Source organism: Neophocaena asiaeorientalis, unplaced genomic scaffold (assembly GCF_003031525.2).
Source record: "Neophocaena asiaeorientalis asiaeorientalis breed wild unplaced genomic scaffold, Neophocaena_asiaeorientalis_V1.1 scaffold77, whole genome shotgun sequence".
Taxonomy (NCBI): domain Eukaryota; kingdom Metazoa; phylum Chordata; class Mammalia; order Artiodactyla; family Phocoenidae; genus Neophocaena; species Neophocaena asiaeorientalis.
The window spans coordinates 8,878,639-8,899,443 of record NW_020174645.1 but is presented as its reverse complement, the minus strand read 5'-3'; the positions used below and the strand labels follow the sequence as shown (position 1 = coordinate 8,899,443).

Genomic DNA, 20,805 nt, shown 5'->3' with positions numbered 1-20,805 from the left:
GCAACCGGAGTGGGCAGCGTTTCCCCCCATAAAAAAGAGGATGCCCTACTGCAGATCCACAAAGGCAAGTCCACTCTGGGCCTATGCAAAAGGATGCCACAGGGCCTTTGCACAGGAAAGGGGCAAGTGGGACAGCACATAGCTTTCCAGGTGCACTTTGCATCTCTATCAGCATAGAGCAAAATACCTGTAGAAAGAAACCAGGGCTTTGGTTAGATGGTTGACCCCTAAGGGCAATCAACACTCTAAAACAGGATTCTGAACCTAGGAAAGATCCTTCTCAAACCCCTTGCCACCGGTTTCTTTTGAAGGCTCTGTGCCTCTCACTCGGTAGAGTCCTTGCGGACACAAGTCGGGAGGCAGCTTTCCCACAGACTTCCAATCCCTGGCTCAACACGCCCATCACACATCTATAGAAGGACACGACATTTTCTTGTCCCATTGCATGGTGCTTTCAGAGGCCCAAAGCAGGAAGCACTGTTGGGGTCCAAGGGGTCCACAAGTGGCCCCCATAGTGCTCAGCCCTAGAGGCACAGTGGGGGAAGGGGTTAAGACCATGGGTTCTGGAAACAGACAGCCTGGGTTCAAATTCCACCTCCACCCCCAGTTATCGGGATCTCCTCTTGCCTCAGTGTTTTCATCGGTAAGATGGGGTTGATCATTGTACCAGCCTCAAATCATTGTGGTGACGAATATCAGAGCAAACAAATGCCAGGCGCTTAGAACAGTGCTGGCACACAGCTGCTGCTTCAGGAACATCTGCTCTTATTACTAGTAGTATTAGCATTTATAGTAGTGCCATCAGTTATAATCCAACCTAGAAGTGGGTGCAGGTGGAAGAAACCAGGAGCAGGAACAAAGAGAAGAGGGGTGGAAACAGGGCCTCTTGGCTGCCAGGGCCTTACTCAGAAGTCCGCAGGGGTCCATGGGATATTATTTCATTCAGACTTTCTTTTTTTTTTTACCAGAATGAGAAATGCAGGTTCTGTGTCAGAAATCATTGCAAATTCCAAATTAGTGAGGTTGCATGGTCCGCGGAAAGGCGCTGGAGGGAAAATTGGTCGATGGGATGTTTTTTAGCTGTCTGAGCAAGCTGGCTGATTGATTGTCTCCATCAATAGACTGTGCAGACAGCAGCCGGGGGAGTGGGTGCAGGAGAGCAAATAGGAAGGAGACAGAACACCAGTCAGCATGGGGGAGGTGGAGACATGGTCACAGTGCAAAGAGACATAGTGACACCAAAAGCTGAACTGTGTGGCCGTCCTCAGTCTGGAGACCAGGGACACCCAGGTACAGTTCCTTGAGAGCTCTGGGCTCCCTCACTTGCTGTGTGTCCTTAGGCAAGTCACTACAGCTTTCTGAACCTCTGTTTTTCTCATCTAAAAACAACCCTTACAATTCCCACCTCAAGGGCTTATTATGGGACTTAAATGAAACAATGTGTTTTAAATATCTGATGAGGTGTTGGCACAATGTAGGTGCTCAGTAAACATGAGGTCCCTTTACTGTAACACAGTGAGTTGAAGAAGTCGGTATACCCATGCTCTCACCTAGGAGCTCAGAAACTGTTTAGAGGTGACAACTCTCATCCTTAAACTGGGGGTGAATGGGCCATGTGGGTCCCCACTGTGCCACCCCAATGTGTTCAGAAAGAGGCAAAGAGATGGGGACGACTTAGACCCAGAGGAGAATCTGACTCACAGAAGCCTTTGAATTGGACAGGCTTTTCGGAGGTCACTGGGGCCAGTCCCCTGTCTTCAGGGTCCCAAGGTCCCAGGCAGGTTGGAAGCCATGCACTCTTCAAAGATGACTGAAAGAATGATCCGTGAGCCTCCTCCCCAGGCAAAAATTCTTTCTCTGATGGGAGCTACCAAGTCTCTTTCAGTGCTAATTGCAATTATAATAGTAAGACATTGTGCTTACCTTAATAACTATATATTTCCCACAACTACACCAATACGTAAGGTATTATCCCCATTTTAAAAATGAGAAAACTGAGGCTTAAATAGATGAGAGACCTTGCTCAATATGCTGCAATATGTTGGAGCAAAGAGAGTGCAGAATTTATTTCTATGGGGAAATGGGCAGTGGGGTCGGGGGTGGGCTGGGGGAGTCAGAAACAGCTGAGCTGAGCCTTGACGGCTGAGTGAGGCTTTTCCTGGCAGAGAAGGGAAGAGAGGGCACTGCAGGGCAGAGGGATCTGCTTGAGCAGACGGCGAAGTTGAGAGACTCTGCCCCGAAGGCTATTTACAATGAATAATTCCAGTTACAATGACAGCTAACATTGATGAAGCGCTTGCTCTGCACGAGGAATGGTGTTAAGCACTTCACGTGCATAACCTCTCCGAGCTGGACACTACCAGTTACCCCGTTCCGCAGAAGAGAGATGAAGTGACTCGTCCAAGATCACAGCTTGAAAACAGCAAAACCGGCTTTCAAGCTGCAGTCGGCCTGATTGCAGTGCTCCTTGTGGCTCCCGGTTGCTCGGGTGCTGTCTGTGGCCAGCAGAGAAACCGCAGAGCTGAAAAAGCCCTCTGCCCACGCGCTGGGGGCCCCTAGCCGTCCCTGCCACAGTCCTTCCCCACCACCCCAAGCCCTCCTGGAGCCCGGGGACCCATCACGGTTGGTGGGAGATAGTCTTGAAGCTGACTGCCTACTAAAGATAAAGGTTTGACTTTTAAAAGGCAGGTAAAAATCCCAGCAGAGGGACAGCCCTTTCCCATCAACTCCTTTCTCACAGTTACTGTGGAGGAGCCGTTTTCTACAGGTGGTACAGCTGGACGCCTGGGCTGGCCTTGAGAAATGGGCACTTCCGGGTAAAGACAGAGATCCCTCTCTCCCACAGGAAGTCCTTTGTCAGGGAAGAATGACAATGGCAAAGGAGGGGCCTCTGGGCCAAGCCTACAGGAGGATGAATGGGAAGGGTGTGATTTGAGAACTCACTGATGATTGGTGCGGGAACTTCAGAGGTGGAGCCTTTTGAGAGCTTTCTGCTGATTGGAGGAGTTGTGACTGGACCGGCCTGTCCGCTCATTCCGCCGCCATCGTCTTCCTCATCACCATCATCGTCAAAGACGTCAAATAGCTTCATCCGATAACATATATTGGGCATTTGTTATGTCCCCATAAAATGTGCTAAACGTTTTACAGCCGTCTTATGAGACAGGTAATATTAACATACCCAGGAATATTTGCCGTCCTCGGCTGGGAAAACATTGACGGTTTAATGATACTAAGTAACTTCCGCTGGGTAAACATAGCCTGGAAGTAGCAACGCAGAGCTTCAAACCCATGTCTGTTTGAACAAATACAGTACTTAACTATTGTTTTGCGTTTAGTGGTTTGGTAGAGGAAAACTTGGTCTGGCTCTGTCTTTGATGGAATTCACAAGAAATTAAGCCTGAGACAGCGATTTAGATGCACAGACTTATTGAGGGTGTGCTCTCAGGAGAAAGGGAGAGACGAAGCAAGCTAGGGCAGTACAGAAAGCTAAGAAAAGATGTACTTCCAGCTGGACTCCAGCCTCAGCCTGATCCCACAGGGAGCTCTAGAGTGTGAATTGTATTACCTTGCCGCAAGGGGGAAGGTCGTTTTACTCCCAAGTCAGCCGTTGGCTATGGGATGCCTCGCCACCCGCCAGGGGTGGATATAACCTTCTTGGAAGGGGTGCCTGTGCGGTATTTGTAGGCAACACTCACACTGACTAAGATCTGAGCAATAGCTTTCACTACAGCTGCAGAAGAACTGACTGGTGGTCCCTGCTCAGCCCCTAACTCGCCGAGTGTCCTGGAATGTAGCACTGGCCCCTCTCTGGACCTCAGCTTCTCCTGGGTAGAGTTGCAAGGGCTGGCTTAGCTCTGACAAGTTCTGGCTCTGTGATCAGGCAACACAGCCACTGCCCCAGCCTGCAGTCTCTGTTTCTGAAACCCAGGAGGAGAGATGGGAACCCTCGGGTGGTTCCAACAGCGTAAGGCGAGGTGTCTGACAGCTTCCCCCACTGAAGCCCTTTATCTCACTTCTCTGCTGTGTTATTTTAAAACTAACGAGCCCATGGGCTTCCCTGGTGGCGCAGTGGTTGAGAGTCCGCCTGCCGATGCAGGGGACACGGGTTCGTGCCCCGATCCGGGAAGATGCCACATGCCGCGGAGCGGCTGGGCCCGTGAGCCGTGGCCGCTGAGCCTGTGCGTCCGTCCGGAGCCTGTGCTCCGCAACGGGAGAGGCCACAACAGGGAGAGGCCTGCGTACTGCAAAAAAAAAAAAAACTAACGAGCCCAGACCCCAGGAGCTTGCCGTCTGCTCACCGCCTGCCATCGAGGTTTGTGGCTTGTCCGCTCTGTCCTCTCTGCAGATTTTAGTGGTAGCTTACTCTGCTTGTTAGGAATTTTCTGCCAAACCTCAGCCCCAGAAAGGGGGGACACCTGTGTTGTGTGTGTCTACAGGAACACAAAGTCCCAACTGCACCACGCTCCCCGATGCCCTCCCTCATCACCACCCCCACCTCTGTAGTTCCAGCTGATGAAAGGGTCCAGTTGGTTGTCCCGGGAAGACAGGAAGAGATAAATTCATCCCTGGGCTATTGAGAGAGAAAAGCCAGGACCCAGCAGCGAATGGGTAGCCACTCAGCTTGGTGGGGGGAGCAAGGCCCCAGTGTAGGGAGGATCTCCGGGGACACTCAAGGGCACCCTGACCTCCCTGCCCTTTCCCTTCCCAGAATCCCTTGTCTTGAGCTGTTTGGTGAAAGGATATCGGAATGAGCAGTGAGGCTGGTGAACAATGTGATCTCCCTGATATTTAAAGTGCCGCCGTGTGCCAGAAACTAAGTGCTGGGCATGCATCGTGCCATTTCATCCTCACAACCGTCCTGTGAGGTGCAGACAACTTGTGCTTTCACCAGAGAGGTGAAGGGACTCGCCCAGGGTCGTGCCTTTGAGCACGGTGAGTGCCCAGGCAGGGCCAGTGTGAGAAATCTAACCACTGTGCTCTGGCAGCCCTCCCCGGACAAGCAGCTCAGCCCCCTCTGTGCCACCTGTCTTGTTTCCTGCAGGCAGTGGTGCCCTATCTCTACTCAGGACTTCTCCTCTCTTGGGTCACTTTCACCCCACGTGAGAGTTTCTTATGTACCTACCCCTTGCCTTCCTCTGAACTGTGAGCTTCTTGAGGGAAAGGCTCATGTCTGGATCATCTTGAAATGACCCTCCACCAGAAGTAAGGTGATGCTTAGCGGATGAGTGAATGAGTGATTAATGAATCAGTGAATAAATGAATAGCTAATGAAGAAATAGATGAATGAATGCATAAACAATAAATGAATCACTGCATCTAAAGGAATGAATCAGAGGAATCAGACATTTTATGAGTATATCTTAAGAGCCAGTCCGCCAGGCTGGGACACTTCTATCGAGCCATTTTGTCATTCTGAAACTCTGCCGGTACAACTCCCTCAGGGCTTACCTTCGTCCTCAGTTTCCCACTTCATTCTATCCACGTGCTCCTGGTTACTCCCCAGAAGATCCAATCTTCTGGCTTGCAACACCGTCTAAATGCTGACATCACTCAAGGGCTTTTCCCCAGCGCTAATGTCTTCTCTGAACTCCAGTCTCCTGTATCCAACTGCCCACCTGCCATCTCCACGAGGGGGTGTCTAATTAGCATCTCAAAACTAACTTGTCCAGAACTGAGCTCTGGGGAACCCTTACAAAACACCCCTCACCTGCAGCTGTCCCCGCCCAGTCAACGGCAGCTCATCGTCCCCGTTGCTCAGACCAGAACCCTTGGAGTCACCCGTGAGCGAACTTGGTTGATTCCAACTTCAGTATCTGTCCGGAAACCGACCGCTTCTCACCACTACACCAGCGATAACACCGATCCCGGCCCTCGACTCCTGTGGGGTGCTGCAATCATCTCCTCACGGGTCTTCCTGCATTAATCCCAGCTCCCTGGCTATCCACGCTCAGCAAACTGCCAAAGAGATCCTTTAAAACCTAAGTCAGATTACATCGCTTCTCTGCTTAGAACCCTCCAACGGCATCTCACCTCACTCAGAAAAAGCCAAGGCCCTGCAGTAGCCCACCAGAACATGATCTGAGCCCCCCTTACCCTTCTGACATCACGCCCTCCTCTCGTCCCCTTTGCTGACTCACTTCCAACCTCAGTGTATCTCGTACGTTCCAACTTCAGGGCCTTCGCGTTGTTTGTGCCCTCTGCCCGTTTTGCTCGTTTCCAGGCTCACTCCTTCATCACCTTCAAGTCTCACTCCAATGTTCCCTTCTCAGTGAAACCTCCTCTGATCATACCGAGTAAAACCACATTCCCCTCCTGGTAGCATTTTCAGTTCCCCTTATCCGTCTCCCTTTCTTTCTTTCTTTTTCTCTCTCTTTTTTTTTAATAGCCTTCTTTGCCTTCAAATACGCTCCATAGTTCATGCAGTTCCATTCATACCGAGTAAAACCACATTCCCCTCCTGGTAGCATTTTCAGTTCCCCTTATCCGTCTCCCTTTCTTTCTTTCTTTTTCTCTCTTTTTTTTTTAATAGCCTTCTTTGCCTTCGAATACGCTCCATAGTTCATGCAGTTCCGCTTATTTTCTGCTCTCCTCTCCCCTCTGCCCATCCCAGGAGAATGCAATCTCCGCCAGGTAGAGAGTTTTTTCTGTCTCATTCTCTGCTGTGTCTCCAGTGCCTAGTACATGCCCCACAGACAGTAGGTGCTTAATAAATATTTGTTGTGTCAGTGGCTGAAGGAAGGATACGTGAACGGTCCCTGACGGGACCTCCTGGGACCAGTTATTACTCTCTCAGCTCTTGAACCAAGGCTTCTGCTACTCCGGACTGAAGGTTTCCTATGAGGCTGAGGGCTTCTTCCCTCTTCCCAGCAGATCTTGCTTGCTTGGCGCCTCCTCTAGCAGTAGCCTTAATGATGTCCAAAAGGAACTCATCTAGCACAGTCCCTCCCAGGGCAAGAAAATCTAATCAGCAATTTTCCCTCCATGGAGAAATCCAAACTCTGTGTCTGCAATTCCAGCTGATAGAAAGGTCTTGCAGTTGCCCCTGGGCTGGAGCGAGAGGTGTTCCTTTTTCCTGTGGTGACACAGCTGGGTAGAATCAGGGCATGAAGCCAGGTCAGTAGAACTGCAGGACCTCTGCACTTTCCCAGCGTCACCTGATTACCCTTCACAACGTGGTCAAGTGGGAAACCACAACATTTTGGAATTCAGCCAGCTCCCAAGCCGGGGGCAGCCCTCATGTCAGACAACACCAAGAATCTGATTCAGTCCCCTTCTTGGCACTTTGAACCCTCACTAGGCAAATAGGCAATCGACAGGCCAGCCTGTGAAGGGCAAAATGACTGGGTGGACTGGGGGTGGATTGCAGGGCAGTAGGCTTGTGTTCTGTGATGAGAGTTCAAAACCCAGGCAGGCTGGGGGCCTGACCTGCCTGGCTGAGCTGGGTAAGAAGTGCTGAGCTGATTTGTCTCCATATGGTTCTTTTGTCTTTTGACCTGAACTTGGGAACTGGATGGGTTTTTTTTTTAATTTATTTTATTTATTTTTGACTGCGTTGGGTCTTCCTTGCTGTGCGTGGGCTTTCTCTAGTTGCGGCGAGCAGGGGCTACTCTTCGTTGCGGTGCGCAGGCTTCTCACTGCGGCGGCTTCTCTTGTTGCGGAGCACAGTCTCTAGGCACACAGGCTTCAGTAGGTGTGGCTCGCGGGCTCTAGAGCGCAGGCTCAGTAGTCGTGGTACATGGGCTTAGTTGCTCCGCGGCATGTGGGATCTTCCCGGACCAGGGCTCAAACCCGTGTCCCCTGCATTGGCAGGCGGATTCCTAACCGCTGCGCCACCAGGGAAGCCCCAGGAACTGTACAGTTTTTGATATACCAGAGTGTTTACCATGCACACATACACATGTTCACACACTCACATGCTCTCAGCCCTGGGAACTGAACTAAACCGTTCTCACCAGTTGCCTGAGGACAGAGGGTGCTAGAAAGCTGGATTAGTCCAAATCATTTGTAAAATCTACAACCTGGCAACTCAAAGTATGGTCCGTGGAGCAATAACTTCACCTGGGAATTGGTTAGAAATGCAGAAGCTCAGGCCCTACAGGTGGTTCACATACACGTGAAGGTGTGAGAAGCACCTGCCCGCTTGGCCCTGAAGAACCTAGCCCTGTCTACCTCCTTAGTCTCAGCTCCTGTTTTTTCCTGCTCTCCCACATTCATTGCAGCATTATTTACAATAGCCAAGACATGGAAACAACCTAAGTGTCCATGGATAAAGACAATGTGATATATATATCATATATGTATCTGATAGATAGATAGATAGGTGAAATGGAATTCAGCCAGAAAAAGAAGGAAACCCTGCCATTTGTAACAACATGGATGGACCTTGAGGGCATTATGCTAAGTGAAATAAGCCAGTCTCAACTCTTACCTTCCATCCTCCACCCCAACTATCTCTTCCCACTTACGACTTCCTCTGCAGTTCCTTGAAGTCCATTGCTATGTCTCAGTGCCTGGCCTTTGCACATGACCAATTTCCGAATATCTTTCAGGAGACTTTTCACAGCCACCTGCCCATGTTCCCCAGGCTGGATTAGATGCTCTTTCTGTGGTTCCATGGTTCTCTGAGCTTCTCTCCATCAGAGAACTGAATATACCATATTGTAATCCCCAGGTGAGGAATCAGTGTTCCTCTTCCAGGCTGGAAATTCCTTGAGGACACAGATAAGTTTTAGTTACTTTTGGGTCCTTGAAATCTGATACCAAGTAGGCGTTCAGTAAACAGCTGTTGAATAAATGAATGAAATAATGAGGGAAATGCCAGCCTCATAAAACTTGTTTTCTTTCTCATTCAGTTCTTACTAAGCTGAGCATCGTGGCTCCCACATCCAGACGATGCCTCCCACGGTGGCTGTCTGGAATCCCTGATCTTCCCCCAAGCTCCTACACTTTTTCCAATCGTGATAGCAAAGCTCAAAGAATCACAGCTCCCTCAGAGGATCCCCAACCAGGCTTAATTAACCTTGAAAAGAACTTGGTACCGAGACGTCAGGCCGGGATATTAACAGGACCCAGACTGAAGCCCCGGTAGCCAAGGCACAAATTAGCCAAATCCATCTTCCCCAAGGGCTGGCTCAGCCCAGTGATAAACCTTGGGTTCTCTGCTGGACTCGTGAGCTGAGGGTCTGCGCCTTCATTGTCTACTGAAACGGGGAGACAGTAGGTGTCTGGCTAAGTGCAGGGACAAGGGCGGATCATTCACAGCCCTGGATGCAAGTGTAGTACAAGAATCTTGGATGGGAAGCAAGTTCCTTTGCCTCCCCAGGTCTCAGTGTCTTCGTGTAAGTAATGGGGATAAGTTCACCAAACTGAGTACCTTACCGAGAGCCTTGTCAGCATCTGTTGAGACGCTGGATTTGCAAGTGTTCTACACCCAGGAGAAGCTATTAGTGGGATGGGGAAAGTAAGTGTCAGGGATGTCCCGAATCTAATGGCCAAGTGCCACTTCTATTTGTGGAATGTAAGGTTCAGGCCAGAGGCTTGAGATACAGCCCCTTCTCCAAACACATGAGGCAAAAATCCCTGTCGTACAGGGAAATTACTAACATTCACCCTATGCCCCCACTTATTATTTCCTTATATTTTCAAAGTGTTTTCCAGATTGCTCTCCTTTTTTCTCAGCTGATTCTCATAAACAAGCAGGGCCTCTGGTGCTCTTGCCATTTACTACCCCTGGGTCTCAATTTCTCCATCTGTACAGTGGGGGTGGCCATGCCTGCTCCTGGCTTTCTTTGGAAGCTGACATGAGACGACGCAGAGAAGGGCTTAGCCCGGTGTCTGGCACAGAGTAGGTGCTTGATAAATGCCAGCTGTTGTTTTGATCAAAGGACGTGGAAAGAGTACTGGACTGGGGGTCAGAAGGCCACAGTTCAAGCTGAAGCTCTGACGTGAGTCGCCCTGTGGCTTTGGGCAAGGCTCCTCTCTTCTTGGGGCCTCGGTTTCCTCATTCTGCACAGAGGTGGGCAGGGGCCGGCGTCCTCACTCCCCTCCACCGTTGTTTGTCTCTGATTCCCCAAACGGTGTTTAACTCACACTAGTGCTCGAGGCACCCAACCGACTGAGTGAACACTTTGTTGGAGTCAGGAGCTTTGATGGGGGAAGTAGGGAAGCAGCTAGGGAGCCAGTCATCTTGGAGAGTTTTGCAGAAAGTTCAGCCCTCTTATCACAGGCTGTGAATCTGCTGGTTGCCATGACTACGCAGAGCAGCATCTAAGCTCCAGGTCGCTGATTAGCAGGAACCAGAGCGGGAGGCCTTGAGGAATGCAGCACTTGTGCCTCCCTCCCTCCTTCTGTGAAGTGGAGTGCACTGGCCCTTGACTTCACTGTTTTAGCCGTCCCCTGAAGAGCTCACCTTCTTTTAAGTATTTTTTTTTAATGCAACATCAAAGAGCTACGTGGAAAAAACGAGGCAGCTGCCTGTACTCCTCAGCAAGGATGGGACACAGAATTTTTCTTAAAGCTCTGCAAAGATGCAAAGCTGGAGGCAAAGAAGGAAGATGGGTGGGGCTAAGGGGGTGGAGGTACCATGGCTGAGGTCTGAGTCCACTGAAGTGCTGTGTGGCCTCAGACTGGTCCTTCTCCCTGGACCTCTGCTTCTTTATATGTGAGGAGAGGTTGCATCTGACCTGTGGTTCTCACATGAGATTGGTCATCAGAATTGATTTGTAAATTCATTCATTCAACAAATGCTTCCTGAGTAAGGAGGCATTGTCTATGCCAGACACTAGATCCTTGGGGATTCGGTGGTGAGAGAAGAGACTAGTTCCCACGCTCAGGAAGCTTACATTCTAGTCCAGAAGACAAACGGTTAGCAAATAAACATGTAAAATGGTCATTTCAAATAGTAACAAGTACTGTGAAGGAGGGAAGGCACAGCAGGCCACTGTGACGGTGGCTGGTGATGAGAGGAGCACGATTACATAAGGGGATCAGGGAGGGCTTCTCTGAGGAGGTGACATTTGAGTGAAAAGAAGGAGCCGGCCATGCAGATAGCTGGAGGAGGAACCGCATACCAGGTGGAGGGAACAGAAAGAGCAAAGGCTCTGAGTAAGGGCCCTGTTCCATGTGAGGAGCAGCAAGAAGGCCATGTGGCCAAAGCAGAGTAAGGGACGGGGAGGGGGTAGGAGATGGGGTCTAGAGGGACAGAGGCCAGAGCATTCAGAGCCTTTCAATCCCAATAATCAGTTTGGATTTATTCTTGACCTAATAGAAGGTGAACTACCTGGGATGTTTCTTTAAGTTGCAGGTTCCCACGTTTCATCCTTGGAGACTCTGATTTATTATGGCTATGATGGGACCTAGGAATCTGTATTTTTTAAAGTTCCTTAAGGGGCCTCTGATACTGTGCCATGTTTAGCAGAGCCTGGACTACATGATCCCTGAGTCTCTTTCAGTTTTAAAAAAGCTAAGAAGCAAAGTATTAGAACACATTTAAACAATCTTAAATGTTACATTAGGAAGGATTCCTTTCATCTTTCCCTCACCACTCCCTGTCAGCCTGGTAGAATCAATTCTGTTTTTGTTTGTGCTATAATCCCAGGTGAGGTACCCAACACCAGGAAGGGGAAGCCAGTGCTATTGGAAAAAAAAAAGAACTACCACATCAGGGAGTGTCAAGCTAAGCTATAAGCTGCAGCAGCTCCATTATACCGCTCTCCTCATCAAACCATTGTCGGGGTTGCCATCCCTGATTCTCCACCCTGCTGCTGGCAGCGATGGGTGAGGCACTGTCCCTGCCTTAAGCCTTGTCCGCCAGTGCCTGGCAGTAGTATCCCCCAGCTTTCCCTGCACTGGGGATAACCCACGCCTCTATTAGCACAAGTCACTGAGACCTTCCATCCAATGGCAGCACTATTTGTCATGTATTTATTCACTGCCAAACTCCTCACGTCGACTCAGTTTCCGCCTAGTGCCAGGTTGCCTGGGGCACATATTTGTGTCTTGGTTTCCTGTAACGCTCCAGAAAGTCCAAAATTCCATTCTTGTGTGTGTGTCCAACTCAAGACTCTGCTGGGCAATACGCATCCATTGATAAACTCGCTGATCACTAAGTCATTGCAAGTCTCCCGATCTCTTTCTTCCCTTCCTTTGAGTGTCCGAAGCCCGTGGAGAGAACCTTCTGAAATGTAAGCCAGACCACATCACCCATTTCAGCCGCATGGGACCCAAAGGTCTTCCATGACCCATGTAGTCCAGGCTTTGCTAAACCTGGCACAGTATCAGAGGCCCCCAAGGAACTTTTTAAGAATACAGATTCCTAGGTCCCATCAAAGACCTCATCTCTGATCTGTCCTCTTATCACTCTAACCCCTGCTTGCTATTCCGTGTATATGCCAAGTGTCTTTGAACTTGCTATTCCTTCTGCCTAGAACATACTTCCACTGATTGCGGATACCTGTATAGAAGTTGTATATTACTGAGCAACAAAATACTCCAAATCTTTGTGGCTTAAAACAACAATAAACAGTTATGTTTTGCAGTTTCTGTGAGTCAAGAGTTTGGCTGGGTGACTGACTCACTCACCACTCTCATGAGATGGTGGTCAGATGTCAGCCACGGCTGCTGTCTTATCTGAAGGCTTGACTGTGGCAGGAGGACCCACTTCCAGGGTGGCTCAGTCACATGGCTGATAGTGCTGGCTGTTGGCAGGAGGCCTCAGTTCTGTCACATGGGCGTCTCCACAGGGCTGCTTGAGTGTCCTCACAACATGGCGACCAGCTTCCCTCAAAGTGATCAATCCAAGAGGAAGAGGCAGAAGTTGCCTTCATGACCTAGTCTTGGAAGTCACATATCATCACTTTTAATTCAGTCTGTTCATTAAAAGTGAGTCACTAGCCCATCCAGTATTCACAGGGAAGGAAGTTAGGCTCCCGCTTTTTTTTTTTCTCTTTTTAAAATTTATTTATTTTTTATTGAAGTATAATTGACTTACAATATTGTGTTAGTTTCAGGTGTACAGCAAAGTGATTCCATCATATGTGTGTGTGTGCATGTATGTGTGTGTGTGTGTGTACACACACACACATACATGCACACACACACATATATAGATATTCTTTTTCAGATTATTTTCCCAAATAGGTTATTACAAAATACTGAGTATAGTTCACTGTGCCATACAGTAGGTCCTTGCTGTTTATCTCTTTTCTATATAGTAGTGTGTATCTGTTACTCCCAAACTCCTAATTTTTCCCTCCCCCCGCTTTCCCCTTTGGTAACCGTAAGTTTGTTTTCTATATCTGTGAGTCTATTTCTGTTTTGTAACTAAGTTTATTTGTATCGGGTGTTTTAGATTCCACATATAAGTGGTATCATATGATATTTCTCTTTCTCTGTCTGACTTACTTCACTTAGTATGGTAATCTGTAGGTCCATCCATGTTGCTGCAGAAGTCACTATTTCATTCTTCTTTATGGCTGAGTAGTATTCCGTCGTATATATACCACATCTTCTAGGATTCAGCTTTTGATGGTATGAGTGTCAAAGAATTTGTGAACACATTTTAAAACCAACACGAGGGCTTCCCTGGTGGCGCGGTGGTTGAGAGTCTGCCTGCCGATGCAGGGGACAAGGGTTCGTGCCCCGGTCTGGGAGGATCCCACATGCCGCGGAGCGCCTGGGCCCGTGAGCCATGGCCGCTGAGCCTGCGCGTCCGGAGCCTGTGCTCCGCAACAGGAGAGGCCACAACAGTGAGAGGCCCGCGTACCCAAAAAAAAAAAAAAAAAAAAAAAAAAAAAAACCAACACGAGCTGCAAGGTTAGTCTCTGATCCTTCAAGTCTCCACTCTCTTGTTACTTCCTAAAAAAGTCCTTCCCTGATTACTATATACGACATAACAGTCACCCGCTCCCATTTCCTAGCCCCATTCCACTGATTTATTCTCTCCATAAGTTATTACCAACAAATAAGCCATATTGTTACTTTCTTGTGTGTTTATTACCTGCTTTTCCATCTGTAATCTAAACTCCATGATCTCGGGGAACACCTGTGTCTTGTTCACTGCATCGCCGGTCTTAGAACTGGCCTGGACACACTGCACGCACTCAGGGAATAGGCGTTAGTGAATTTTGGGTTAGCCTTGGCTAGGACAAGTGTGGCAAGAGGCAAACCTTGCTGGAGGCTGGGCATAAACTGCAAGCTTTGAGTTATCTGAAAAGAGCCAGGGCAGCATTCCACACAGATAGGCTGGAGGGAACGCAGGCATGGAAATGGAACCCTCATCGTGGGAGAAGGGCTGCAGGGAGGTGTAGGGAAAACTGGAGTTCTGGTAGCATGGAGTTGGCAGTGAGGAGGGCTGGGCAGACCCGACTAGAATCTCCATCCTTCCTGGGCTTGAAGTATCCCCCAGCTCTGCTTCTAAAGATGCACCGATCAGTGGCTGACAGAGAAGGATGTGTTTTGCTGCCCTTCCTTCAATATTGACCAGGCTTGGCCTGCGCTCCTGGCAGCCCGAAGGAGCAGGGGGCTTATCAAATGTATTCATCCTGAGTCATAAAGCCAATCTTGATGCACTGGCTGCAGGAGCTCGGTGCAGGAGAAATGCTAATGCCTTTGATCAATGCTTGACCTGGGATTTGCAGGCAGGGTGAGCAGGCTGGGATGCTTGCTGGATGGGGCCAGATCCACCTGTGGTTCTCAGACTCCTGACTGAATGACAGGAGCCAGGAGACTTGAGTGACAACTTCTTCAAAGACTGAGTAACTAAGCAACTTCCTTTCCCTCTCTGGGACTCAGAGAAGGAGGTGGGACGCAGGTAATTTGCCTGTGTTATTTGGACCTCATCTCAGAGGCAGAGAAGAGAACTTCAGGCTTTCATGGGAACTGCCGTCCCAAGTAGGCGTTTTCGCACCTGCTAAGGACACCAAATGGGAGGTTTGGTTCACAGAGAAGTAAAGGGAAAGGGCAGTGATATTTCTTAGGCCTTCCTGTTTGCTTGCATTATCTCATTTTATCTTCACAACAGCTCAACAATATATGGACTGATATTATTCCCTATTTTATAGTTGAGGAAACTGCAGCTCAGAGAGGTTGAAGGACTGATCCCAGGACCTAGAGTTACTAAATCGTGAAGATAGTGTTTAAATGAAGCTGACTCCGTGCCATACACAGATAAGGCAGAAAAGTGGGATCGAAACGGCAAAGGAGAGTTTGAACTAATCCTATACTGCTTTGGCCTCCAGTTAAGTCTTGAGGAAGGAAGTAAAATGCTGGTTTCCAGCCTCTCCCTGTGATTCAATCAGGTTAGGCTAGGCTATGCTGCAGTAACAAGTAAGTCCCTAAACCTCAGTGGCTTAACCTAACTAAGGCTTATTTCTGTCATGCAAAGTCTCATGTGGCCCAGGCATCTCTCCTCCATCAAGTAGCTTCACCTTTTGGAATGTGTGGCCTCCAAAGTCACTGAGACAGAGGGAGAGAGAGCTGGAGATGACACACAGATCTTACTGCCTCATACTGGAAACAATACATATCACTCCCATTCAGAGACCATTGACCCTTGATGATGATATGGCCCCACCTTAACTCCGAGGGAGGTTGGAAATATTCTGACATCTATGAATGTTTGATGAACAGTAAGAATCTCTGTCATATCCTAACACTTTTGCCTCCTTATTTCCTCCCCTATAGGACAGAACCCCAGAGCAGCCCCATGGTCCCAGCTCAGGATGGACCCTCAGAAAAGCTGAGCCAGCCTCTGGCCACTGAGGTCTTGGGCTCCAACAGCTGGGAGAGAGGCAAAGCCTGCCAGGAGGCCAGTCCTGCCAGAGCACACAGGTGAGACCCTGCCCCCGCTCCCCTCTTCAATCTAACAAGGAAGTTCCACTTGAGGATGGAGAAATGAAGTTTGTCTCTCTGACCATTCTTCCCCTCTCGCTTTTGCAAGTTCCTCTTTGAGATCCTAAATCAGATCAAAACCCATCTGAGAATTAGATGGAAGCTATGAATGCCAAGAATACTCCCCAAATTCTGTGTACCATTTCAGAGGACTCATAGACCCCTGAGGCTTATGAACAGGAGTCTCTAGTTAAGAGCCTGAATCCTGAGGCAGTGGCTTAGGAAGCCAGAGCAGCTTTCATGGATGAAGGCTGCTTCCCCACCCAGGGTGCCCTCTACCCAGGCTGGCTACAGGCCGTGATTTCAATGAGGGGGAAACAGTTAAGTCCTATCAGCTTGAAGAAGTGAAGTTCAACATCGGTTCTGGAGGATTTTCCCCAGGAAACAGAAAAAAAAAAAGCTGTTTCCATAAGAGGCTGAAGGAGATGGAGAGAGAAGGGGAGGGGAAGGGAATTTCCATACTTTCAAAACATTGACTCCTAAACAGCCAAAGGGGACTTAGTGTGTTGTAGGGACTTGCGTTCAAACCTGCATACCATCACTTACTAACTGAGTGACCTTGGGCAAGATTGTTTTCTTGTGTGAGCCTCAGTTTTCACAACTATAAAATGGGGATATTGAGATCTAATTCTCAAAGTCAAGTGAAGATTAAATCAGATCAGGTGTGTACAGATCCTGACAGTGAGCCTGGAATAGAAGAGGACCTTAAGATGTTAGTTGGAGTCTCACGGAGCCGGAAGAGAAGGTTCTGGACATGATAATCTAAAAATGATGCCGTGTCGTCCATTCGATTGTAGAGTGTCCAGGCCCCTTGCTCCCTTCCCCTATCTGTGACCTGTTCTCTGACGTGAGTAAAAACCACAATATTGATGATAAACCTATTGCTAGTGATAATCAAAGTCATAATAGACACTACATTTACTGTAACTTGCTCCGTGCTGGTCCAGGGCACATCGCATAAGTAAAGCTCCCTCATTCCTCGTAACGAACTTAGGACACAGGTCTCATGTTTTATACCCATCTTACAGATGATGAAAATGATACTCATAGAGGCCACCCAGCTAGGAAGTAATAGAGCAGTGGTTCAAATCCAAGTGTGTCCGTTTCTGGAGCCAGCATTCTTCACGGCTGCATACTTCCCCTCCGCGTATCTGACCACTGTGTAGTGAACCACTGTATATGTGACCGCTGCATACTTAACTGCTGCGTGTTTAACCGCCCCTTATGTCACTGTGGTGCACTTAACCACTATTCTGGCCCTACCGCCCCACTGTGTGCAAGGGCATACCTGGGAGACTGGTGCATGGAAAATAAAGAGGTAGAGGAAAGGCATTTGGGGTTTAGGGAGGGGGTTAATTACCCCCCTCACAGACATCAAATCCATCCAGATTCAAGGGCTTTTTTTTTTTCCTACCAGTATTTTTTTTGAGGTATAGTTAATTTGCAAAGTTGTTTTAGTTTCAAGTGTACAGTAAAGTGATTCATATATATATATATATATTCTTTTTCAGATTCTTTTCCATTGTAGGTTATTACAAGATATTGAGTCTAGTTCCCTGTGCTATACAATAGGTCCCTGTTGTTTACCTATTTTATATATAGTGTGTATATGTTAACCCCAAACTCCTCATTTATCTCCCCCCTCCCACTCCACTCCATAAGTTTGTTTTCTGTGTTTGTGAGTCTATTTCTGTTTTGTAAATAAGTTCATTTGTATCATTTTTTTAGATCCCACAAATAAATGATATCATATGATATTTGTCTTTCTCTGTAGGGCTTTTGGGTTTTATCCCATCACTTAAATCTGAGTTTAGGATAGTGGTTCCCAAACCTTGCTCCCCTGAGACCCTGGGGTATGAGAATGAAGTGACAGTAATTGACAGAAACAATAAAATCTTTCTCTATTTTATAAGACACATTTTTTAAAGGTCTTTTCTTTCTCCTTAAGCATTTATGCCTTAAATGTTTTCAGTTTTTCTCAAATTCCTAGCAGCTGTTACACTGGGAAGTGTTTATATGAAACAAGATGATTTAACATGTGTCTAAATTATTTCATCCATTCATCCCTCATTTGGTCACTCAACAAATGTTTATTAGGCTCTTACTCTGTGTCAATCCCTCGCTGAAGGAAAAATTTGGAAGTGGCTTACCATGCTTACACAAGAGGCCTGTTTGCTTCCTGGGTACGTGTGCTGTGTTTTGTGCTTTATATAACATGTAAGTGTAGTTAACTAGCCAGGTACTTAATCCCTATGCTTTTTATTTTTAACCTGCTAAAAGTGACTCTCTTGAAACTGTTCTACATATGGCTATATGATTTTTACTGGCTGACAATGCGGAGACCTTAACATATATTCTAATCACTGTATCGTTGTTTTCTACTAACTGTAAATACCAGATTCTCAGAATGGAGTTAATCATGGCAGCATTTTATGATGATTTGTAAAGAGCTGAGAAACTTCCGAAAGATCAGCCACACAAACAAGTGTGAAAAGGCAGCTGGTTTTATGGGAAGGCTCTCAGGCTAGGAATCACACAGGCCTCGATTCAAGTTCCAGCTCAGATACTTCCTTACTGTGCAGCTGTGAGCAAGACAGTCCAACTCCCTTGAGCCGGGTTTTCTTTGCCCATAGAACAAGACGGTAAAAATCATAGCACCAAGATGGCGTGCCTGACGGAGACCCCAATCCGCACGAGCGTCCTTTCGGAAGCAGCAGCTAGCAGTCGCCACTACGTTGACAGGCTCTTTGACCCTGATCCCCAGAAAGTTCTACAAGGTGTCATCTGAGTAACCCTTTAGGATTCGTTAGAAAGGAGACCCGACTGCAGCTGCTGGATTGCTGCCGGGACGAGGGACGAGAACGAGGCTGGCCACCGTTCAGCAGCAGACCCTCTCAAGACCGTCCTCTTGCCCGTGCTCCCGTTGGGTTACCACAGGTGGAAGCAGGACATGGGCTCAGCAGCAGCAGGCCATGACCTAGGAGGTGCAGTGAGGGACAGAGCTGCCGCTGTGTGGCTGACAGGGTCTTGGTACTCTGCAGGTGTCAGGCCTGTGCCTCAGAGGTGGGAGAGCCGAGTTCAGGACATTGGTCCACCAGAGACCCCCGGCTCCACATAATATCAAATGGCAAAAGCTCTCCCAGAGATCTCCATCTCAATGCTAAGACCCAGCTCCACTCAACGACCAGCAAACTACAGTGCTGGACACCCTATGCCAAACAACTAGCAAGACAGGAGCACAACCCCACCCATTAGCAGAGAGGCTGCCTAAAATCATAATAAGGTCACAGACACCCCAAAACACACCACTGGATGCAGTCCTGCCCACCAGAAAGACAAGATCCAGCCTCATCCACCAGAGCACAGGCACCAGTCCCCTCCACCAGGAAGCCTACACATCCCACTGAAGCAACCTTAGCCACTGGGGGCAGACACCAAAAACAACAGGAACTATGAACCTGCAGCCTGCAAAAAGGAGACCCCAAACACAGTAATTTAAACAAAATGAGAAGACAGAGAAATACACAGCAGATGAAGGAGCAAGGCAAAAACCCACCAGACCTAACAAATGAAGAGGATATAGGCAGTCTACCTGAAAAAGAATTCAGAGTAATGATAGTAAAGATGATCCCAAATCTTGGAAATAGAATGGAGAAAATACAAGAAATGTTTAACATGGACCTAGAAGAACTAAAGAGCAAACGAACAATGATGAACAGCACAATAAATGAAATTTAAAATTCTCTAGAAGGAATCAGTAGCAGAATAACTGAGGCAGAAGAATGGAGAAGTGACCTGGAAGATAAAATAGTGGAAATAACTACTACAGAGGAGAATAAAGAAAAAAGAATGAAAAGAATTGAGGACAGTCTTAGAGACCTCTGAGACAATATTAAACACACCAACATTCGAATTATAGCGATCCCAGAAGAAGACGAGAGAAAGAAACAGACTGAGAAAATATTCGAAGAAATTATACTTGAAAACTTCCCCTAATATGGGAAAGGAAATAGTCAAGTCCAGGAAGCACAGAGAGTCCTGTACTCAATACAATCCTACCTCAAGAAACAAGAAACATCTCAAATAAACAACCTTACCTTACACCTAAAACAATTAGAGAAAGAAGAACAAAAAAAGCCCCAACGTTAGCAGAAGGAAAGAAATCATAAAGATCAGATCAGAAATAAATGAAAAAAAAATTAAGGAAATGATAGCAAAGAGCAATAAAACTAAAAGCTGTTTCTTTGAGAAGATTAACAAAATTGATAAACCATTAGCCAGACTCATCAAGACAAAAAGAGAGAAGACTCAAATCAACAAAATTAGAAATGAAAAAGGAGGAGTAACAACTGACACGGCAGAAATACAAAGGATCATGAGAGAGAACTACAGGCAACTATATGCCAGTAAAATGGAAAACCGGGACAAATTCTTAGAAAATAAGTGTCCATTGACAGATGAATGGATAAAGAAGATGTGGCACATATATACAATGGAATATTACTCAGCCATAAAAAGAAACGAAATTGAGTTATTTGTAGTGAGGTGGATGGACTTAGAGTCTGTCATACAGAGTGAAGTAAGTCAAAAAGAGAAAGACAAATACCATATATTAACACATATATATAGAATCTAAAAAAAAAAAACATGGTTCTGAAGAACCTAGGGGCAGGACAGGACTAATGTTGCAGACGTAGAGAATGGACTTGAGGACACGGGGAGGGGGAAGGGTGGGCTAGGACGAAGTGAGAGAGTGGCATGGACATATATACACTACCAAATGTAAAATAGATAGCTGGTGGGAAGCAGCCGCATTGCACAGGGAGATCAGCTTGGTGCTTTGTGACCACCTAGAGGGGTGGGATAGGGAAGGTGGGAGGGAGACGCAAGAGGGAGGAGATATGGGGCTATATG

At 47.6% G+C, this 20,805-nt stretch overlaps 1 protein-coding gene across 1 annotated transcript in view; it reads left to right on the top strand.

Annotated features, from left to right (window-relative positions):
- Positions 1-20,805, top strand: part of SRRM4 (serine/arginine repetitive matrix 4) — a 156,400-nt gene that overhangs the window by 96,090 nt on the left and 39,505 nt on the right. Inside the window, exon 2 of the mRNA XM_024758711.1 lies at positions 15,685-15,831. Coding sequence (XP_024614479.1) covers positions 15,685-15,831 — 147 coding nt within the window. The remainder of the gene's footprint in view (positions 1-15,684; positions 15,832-20,805) is intronic.